The sequence below is a fragment of the Dendrobates tinctorius genome, unplaced genomic scaffold, assembly GCF_039654945.1.
Source record: "Dendrobates tinctorius isolate UK_male_01 unplaced genomic scaffold, ASM3965494v1 ptg000073l, whole genome shotgun sequence".
Classification (NCBI taxonomy): domain Eukaryota; kingdom Metazoa; phylum Chordata; class Amphibia; order Anura; family Dendrobatidae; genus Dendrobates; species Dendrobates tinctorius.
In genome coordinates, this window is record NW_027361741.1 from 10269285 (window position 1) to 10276965 (window position 7681).

At 49.4% G+C, this 7681-nt stretch overlaps 1 protein-coding gene across 1 annotated transcript; it reads left to right on the forward strand.

Annotated features, from left to right (window-relative positions):
- Nucleotides 1-4088: 4088 nt before the first annotated feature.
- Nucleotides 4089-7165, forward strand: LOC141096178 (lysosomal-associated transmembrane protein 5-like). Its single transcript, XM_073582632.1, has one exon. It carries the CDS (start codon nt 4160-4162, stop codon nt 4850-4852), a length of 693 nt encoding a protein of 230 aa, XP_073438733.1. The 5' UTR covers nt 4089-4159; the 3' UTR covers nt 4853-7165.
- Nucleotides 7166-7681: the final 516 nt, after the last annotated feature.

The following is a 7681-nucleotide window of genomic DNA, read 5'->3' on the forward strand; positions in this document are numbered from 1 at the left end:
TTTATTTTTCGTCACCTCAGCTGCATGATTGTAGGAAGGCTGAATGCATGTGGGAATTCCCTAACAAACAGGCAAGCCCCACATGTATTCACAAATACATGTCTGGCAGTCACAAATCATGCAGCTGTGACAACGAAAACCGAATCTCCGAGCACGCCAAAATAGAGCATGCTCGGAAAAACACAAGCAAGGAGTATACTCCCTCATCTCTAGTTGCCACTTCTTTTTTACACCATGTTGTAACACCAGGTGGCACAGTGGCTCAGTGGTTAGCACTGCAGCCTTGCAGCGCTGGGGTTCTGGGTTTGAATCCCACCAAGGACAACATCTGCAGGGAGTTTGTATGTTCTCCCTGTGTTTGAGTGGGTTTCCTCCGACATACTAATAGGGAATTTAGATTGTGAGCCCCATCTGGGACAGTGATGATGATGTTACATTTTGTAAAGCGCTGCGGAATATGTTAGCGCTATATAAAAATAAAGATTATTATTATGTTGTGCCTTGTCACACATTTTCTAAGGATCAGCAGCAGAAGAGGTGCTGCACAGTCCCACATGGATCCAGTAGGAATGAGCCAAGCGCTTACGTGTTTTGGATTAGCAACCCTTATTCAGGGCCGTTTTTAGGGGGGGACGGGGGGGGGGGGGGGCGATCGCCCGGGGCGCCACCCAAGCCAGGGGGCACCTGCAGGGCCGCACCTATCATGAGCCAAGTTGAGCTATTTGCCTCAGGCGGCAGTGCTTCCTGAAGACAGGGGGCTGCAGAGCGGCCCCCCTGTCAGATAACGTGGTGCCAACTCTCCCTGTAACCTCTGCTGCATCACATGTCTGACTCCGGCAAGGAAGTTTTTCTGTGGGCGGAGTTTGTGCTCTGTCCCATTGTCTCTATGGAGTCTGCTCTGTGCCTGTATTGTCTATGGAATCTGCTCTGCGTTCCCGCCTTTCATCTTCCCCTCATCAGGATCTGGGTGAGTCCAGACATGGAGCATCTGTTACTGTATGTACAGTCCCGGCCCCAGTGATGTGTATATGCCCCAGTGATGTGTATATACCCCGTGTCTGTATATACCCCAGTGTCTGCCCCAGTGATGTGTATATACCCCAGTGTCTGTATATACCCGTGTCTTCCCCAGTGATGTGTATATACCTCAGTGTCTGCCCCAGTGTCTGTATATACCTCAGTGCCTGCCCCAGTGATGTGTATATACCCCAGTGTCTGCCCCAGTGATGTATATATACCCGTGTCTTCCCCAGTGATGTGTATATACCTCAGTGTCTGCCCGTGTCTGTATATACCTCAGTGTCTGCCCCAGTGTCTGTATATACCCCAGTGTCTGTATATACCCGTGTCTGCCCCAGTGATGTGTATATGCCCCAGTGATGTGTATATACCTCAGTGTCTGCCCCAGTGTCTGTATATACCCCAGTGTCTGTATATACCCGTGTCTGCCCCAGTGATGTGTATATACCCCAGTGTCTGCCCCAGTGATGTGTATATACCTCAGTGTCTGCCCCAGTGTCTGTATATATCCCAGTGATGTGTATATACCCCAGTGTCTGCCCCAGTGATGTGTATATACCCGTGTCTGCCCCAGTGATGTGTATATACCCCAGTGTCTGCCCCAGTGATGTGTATATACCCCAGTGTCTGCCCCAGTGTTGTGTATATACCGCAGTGTCTGCCCCACTGATGTGTATATACCAGTGTCTGCCCCACTGATGTGTATATACCCGTGTCTGCCCCAGTGATGTGTATATACCCCAGTGTCTGCCCCAGTGATGTATATATACCCGTGTCTTCCCCAGTGATGTGTATATACCTCAGTGTCTGCCCGTGTCTGTATATACCTCAGTGTCTGCCCCAGTGTCTGTATATACCCCAGTGTCTGTATATACCCCAGTGTCTGCCCCAGTGATGTGTATATACCCCAGTGTCTGCCCCAGTGATGTGTATATACCTCAGTGTCTGCCCCAGTGTTTGTATATATCCCAGTGATGTGTATATACCCCAGTGTCTGCCCCAGTGATGTGTATATACCCCAGTGTCTGCCCCAGTGATGTGTATATACCCCAGTGTCTGCCCCAGTGATGTGTATATACCCCAGTGTCTGCCCCAGTGTTGTGTATATACCGCAGTGTCTGCCCCACTGATGTGTATATACCACAGTGTCTGCCCCACTGATGTGTATATACCAGTGTCTGCCCCACTGATGTGTATATACCCGTGTCTGCCCCAGTGATGTGTATATACCCCAGTGTCTGCCCCAGTGATGTGTATATACCCCAGTGTCTGCCCCAGTGATGTGTATATACCACAGTGTCTGCCCCACTGATGTGTATATACCCGTGTCTGCCCCAGTGATGTGTATATACCCCAGTGTCTGCCCCAGTGATGTGTATATACCCCAGTGTCTGCCCCAGTGATTTTGGGAGGCTTCGCTGATGTCACTAGTCATGTCCTGGTTGGTTGGTGGGGGGGTGAGTGATGTAATGGCACAGGAGAGGGTCGGAGGCTGCACACAGAAGTCTGCGCCGGCTCCTATAGATGATGATGGACCATTACCGGCTCACAGATGTTCGGTGAGGACGGGAGCCACTCTCTTTATTCTCATACGTTATCATCCCAAATGGAATCCATTGTTTCCTAGAATAGAGATGGATGTCTTACATACATTGTTCACACACTGCAATCTTTGCAATTTGCAGATTGATAGCGCAGGGTCTGTGAGTCACTGTGTGTGTGAGGCCGGTTTCACACGTCCTGATATTTCTGGTACCGGAGAAACCGGTACTGGAGATATCCGTGACTGTGTAATACTTGCGGCACACGTGTGGCAACCGTGTGCCACATCAGTACAACACAGGAGGCCGCCGGGGAAGAAGCGTTACAGTAAGCGATGTTCCCCTGCAGCGGGTGCTGAAGACGGCTCTCATCATTCTCCCCTGCTCTGCCGGCGATCGGCGCGAGCAGGGGAGAATGATGAGCATTATATTAAGGTGAGAACAATGACAGGAAGTGGAGGCTTTTGGGACTATTACTCCCATCAACCTACACCTGCTGCCGCTAATAACAGTGACATGAGGACACGTTTATCTAAAGTATTCAGCATGTTAATGTTCGGGGGGGGGGGGGGGCACTTTTTCGATGTTCGCCCTGTTGGCAAAATTCCCTAGAAACTGCCCTGCCCTTATTCATGGCTGTCATGTGTAAAGGGTCTGAACCAGCAATGCTTACGCTTATGGAGCACAATCTTTTTTCCCCCATTATAGTGTTAAATCCACAGTAATAGTTATGTTTTTAATATTTTTTTTCCTTTTGGGGCTGGAGTCCATCCCTTGGGCTTTTTCATCTGTTTTTTTACAGCGTTTTTCCAGCATCTTCTGTGGGCCACGTTCAGTATTTGGTCAGTTTTTTACCTCAGTATCTGTAAGCCAAAACCAGGAGCGGGTGATAAATCCAGAAGTGGTGACGGGTTTCTGTTATACTTTTCCTCCGATTGTTCCACTCCTGGATTTGGCTGCAAATACCGAGGTAAAATACTGAGCGTGTGATTGGGACCTTACAGGTTTACAGACGTTTCTTTACGCGACCACTAGCGGGATTTCCAAGGAAAGCTGCTGGCAAAACGCTCACAAAGTCACCCGGACATCTTCTGAGCCAGTGCTGTGCTAGGGGGCTTCTTCTGAGACCCCCTGTGCGGTGGGCTGAGCTCATTAACCTCTTGTTGTCTTTGGCACGTGAAGCAGGTAATAGTCGCTGAGCAGCCGGACCCTGCAGTGTGCACAGCGCCCTATTCGTACGTCAGTGCGTTTTCTGGAGACTTTCTCACGCAGGTTTCACTACTTCCCCCTAGAACAAGCCCGCGGCTGTAACACTTCCAGCCGGAAACCCTAGTCCAGAGCTTGTGTGCGGAGCGCGGGCACAGACACACCCGCATGGGGCAGTGGCCACAGAAGACGCTGCGTGAACCTCCATTTCCAGCCTCGCTGAGGACGACACAGGCCGCAGTAGAGCGGAACTCCCTCAGCAGTCACGAGCGACCTTGTATGACGTAATGTGGGCGTGGCTACACTTATTTATACGCCTGGCATTTCCGGTTGCCCCTCAGACGTTCCCGCAGAGGCGCTGTGGCAGAGGCAGAGAAGCGGCCGCTGGCAGGATGGTGACGCAGGAACCGCCCAGGTGTTGCGGCTATTTTAACATTCGCTCTGTGGTGCTGGGAGTCGCCGTGTACTACGTGTTCGTCAGCCTGCAGTCTCTGGTATGGCAGACGGTGGCGGTGATTAAATGCGGGGGAGTGTGTTCCGGGCCGTGGAGCTCGGCCGGGCCTGTGGCGGTCATGTACTCCCTGGCCTTCATCCTGCTCCTGCTCAGCCTGTGCCTGCTGTTCGGGGTCCTCCGCAGACGGCCGGGACTCCTGCTGCCCTTCCTGGCCTTCCAGATCATCGACTTCTTGGGCTCCCTGCTGCTCTTCTGCGGCTTCTTTGTGCGATTCCCGTCGGAGCTCCGCATGATCAGCACCAGGCCCTACCTCCCCGGGCAGGACGACTCGGACAAGGCGGCCGTGGCCGGAGGCTCCTTCCTCTTCATCGCCCTGTACCTGCTGCTCCTGCTGCTGAAGATCTACCTGATCCGCTGTGTGCTCACATACTACCGCTTCCTGCTCACCAGGGCCGCCCCCCCGGGCGACACCGGCGGCCTGGCCGTGATCGTGGTGCCCGGGCCGGAGAAGAACCCTCTGCTCCTTCCTTCCTATGAAGAAGCCATCACTATGCCCCTGAAGGACAGCCCTCCCCCTCCGTACAGCCAGGCCGTGCAGCCGGAGAAGGAGGCGCCCGCCAGCGATCCCTAGGGGCCCCGCTGACCCCACGACAATGGCATCCCTCCTACCCCATTGTATTCCGAACCAGCAGCCTAAACGCCAGGGGATGCCCAGCATGGCAGTCTACAGCCCCCCACCAGGATCTGCCTACTATGAAGTCACCGTGTGACCTGTCATTTCATTTAAAGGGATAGGGACTGCTGCAATTTACACTGGGAAAGTTTTACTTAAGTGCCATCCACAGTGTGAGATTGTGTAGAATGATGAGATCAGTAATTGTTTCTTCTTTATAGGGGCCTATACCTTTATTAACCCTTGATGAGATGGGGAAATGCGTGTAGTAAAGACTGATCTGTGAGATTGGGATCTGTACTGCGATCCCCTGTGCATTACGTGTGCTATATGGGCCCCTCCTGAGGGTTCTCAGAGGTATACCACCCCTATCGTGTAGTGACCTCGTACTTACTGTCAGTACTTCACAAGTAAAACTTTTTAAAGGATAATTTCATTTTTACATTTTACTCTGGAATAAAAACCATTTTGAGGAACCTTATTGCTGTCCTGCCCAGTACAAATGGGACCAGTTGGGAGTATGATGCTGGTTGGCGCTGTTACCTGTCCATGATCGCTAACCTTGTTCTATGTGATGTCATTGGGGCAGTTTGATTTTTTTGGTGGGAGGGGTGGGGGTTTGTCTGTTGTGTTGGCTGTGAAAGTGAAATTATCCTTTGAAGAGGAGCATTCAGCTTTCTGTACTTGTCTAAGTACATAGCTGAGTTCCTCTTAAATAACTCTGGAGCATCTTAAAACTCTGCCTTGAGCTTTTCCTGTTATTCCTCCTGACTAGGAATATACCGACATCAGATGTATCGCTGGCAGCACTATTTAGGAGGCAAGAGCGGATATGGACTTCCCGTGCAAAATTCCAAGCAGCCCACTTGGATGTAGCATGCATGGAAATGTGGGCAGCGTCCAGCAGGTTCAGAACTGCCACTTACAGGTTGCATGGTCTTGTCCTGTCACAGGTCATGCATGCTTGGAAAAGACCTGTGATGGGTCGAGGTGTTGCATCCTGTAAATGGCAGAATAAAGATGTTTTTGAGCTTCACCACCTGCTGGACGCCGGCTACTACATTTCTAGGAATATACAAACAACTTCCCATTGTCAAATGGATGTCTAATACTGTCATGAGTAGAGATGATGGAACGCGAACTGTAAAGATCAGGGGTTGTGCCTGACACCTAGTGTCCGTGGCTGAAGTCCATTTTACAATTCGGGAGTCGAAGGAGAGTGATTTTTTTTTTTTTTTTTCTCCCCAAGCTCCAAAGTAGTTCAAGTTTGGGTACAGCTCTGGTACACAACCAGAGCTTTGTTCTAATGTTCGGTCGGGTACCAGAACCTGAAGCTCCACGGGTCAGTTCATCCGTAGTTGAGAATGTCTGGACAGGGTCAGACTGTGGGGGGCACATGTTTTGTCCATTTATTCATTGATTTCCAGGAGGTGTAAAAGAGGAACAGCGTAATGCACAGTTCTAAGAAAAGATGCTACAGATAATAGACATGACAAGTCCTAAAAGATCCTCTTTAATGACCAGCAATGCATCTTGTCTGAGATCCCTGTTGTGGTTTATCAGTTGACTATGCAATTCTATGTAAATGGACCTGTGGAGTGCAATGAGCAGAATATTAGACTGCCATACAGATCACTAGGTCAGAGGCAGTGTGATTTACCCTTTTGTCCATTTGATGCCGGCGTGGTGACTTGCTGAGCTGCAGATTTGTGATCTGTTTAGCAATCATGGTACCTCCAGCCTTTTTGGTGCCCACCAATACTTTCCCATGTGATCTGTAAACTGTGCCTTTACAAAGACCTCACTGTCACGTGCCCAGCCTCAGCTTATTGCGTCTGGTCCACCCGTTACTTCGTGGCAGTGGATAAAGGACTTGGACTGGAGGTTACCTGCATCTTCTTTTCCAGTAGTAGATTTCTGATTTTCTGGCATAAATCATGTGTTGGCTGTAGTGTAACTTTTAGTGTTTCCTGAAAAATGTATTTGAATGGAAGAATTAAATCAGTATTAATTTGTTGTAACATGACTTTTTCCTATTTGTACCAGGCTGAAATCCTGTTTCCGATGAAAGCACGTTTTTTCCTGCGTAGTACATTATGCTGGCTGCTCCGTGGCCATATGCAGTACCCGGAGCACGCCTCATTACATTTATACCTGCTTCACACCAAAGATTGTGTTTCCTATACAATGTTAGCAGTATGTTCAGCTTCCGAATAAAAGAAAATATTTTTCATTTGTCTTTGTATTAAAGATCTCATGTGTTGTCACCCACTCGTTTCAGTCCTTGGTTCTGTTAGAACGCCTTTTCCTCACATATGCCGCAGCCATCACAGAAGTGGGTCCATTGTCCAATTTCCCAACTTTTTTTTTTCCAGAAATGTATTAAACTCCGACTCATGGAATTCTACTTGACCTAAAAACTCCCTGCAGATGTCCTTGGACTACTTTAAACCCTGCACCACAATTGTGCCAAGTAACGGTGCTAACCACTGTCGCCATACTACCACCTAGGACGGATCATGGCCATTGTTAAAGGGTTACTCGGTTAATGAGGATTATTGCCATATTATCAGGATGAATTATGTCTTTGCTGTTTCTTAAAGGCAGTCTAAGAGCACAAAATGCTTATGGCAAGTAGCTAGTGCTACTTCCCACCTACTTATTTTCCATCTATTTCCCCCCTCTTATTTGACAGCTGTGGCTTTACAGGAGCCAAATATACAAGCTCTAATTCTTGTCCTGTCAGACTTCCTTTTAGCTAAAGACTATAGGTGGTAATTGGTGTTG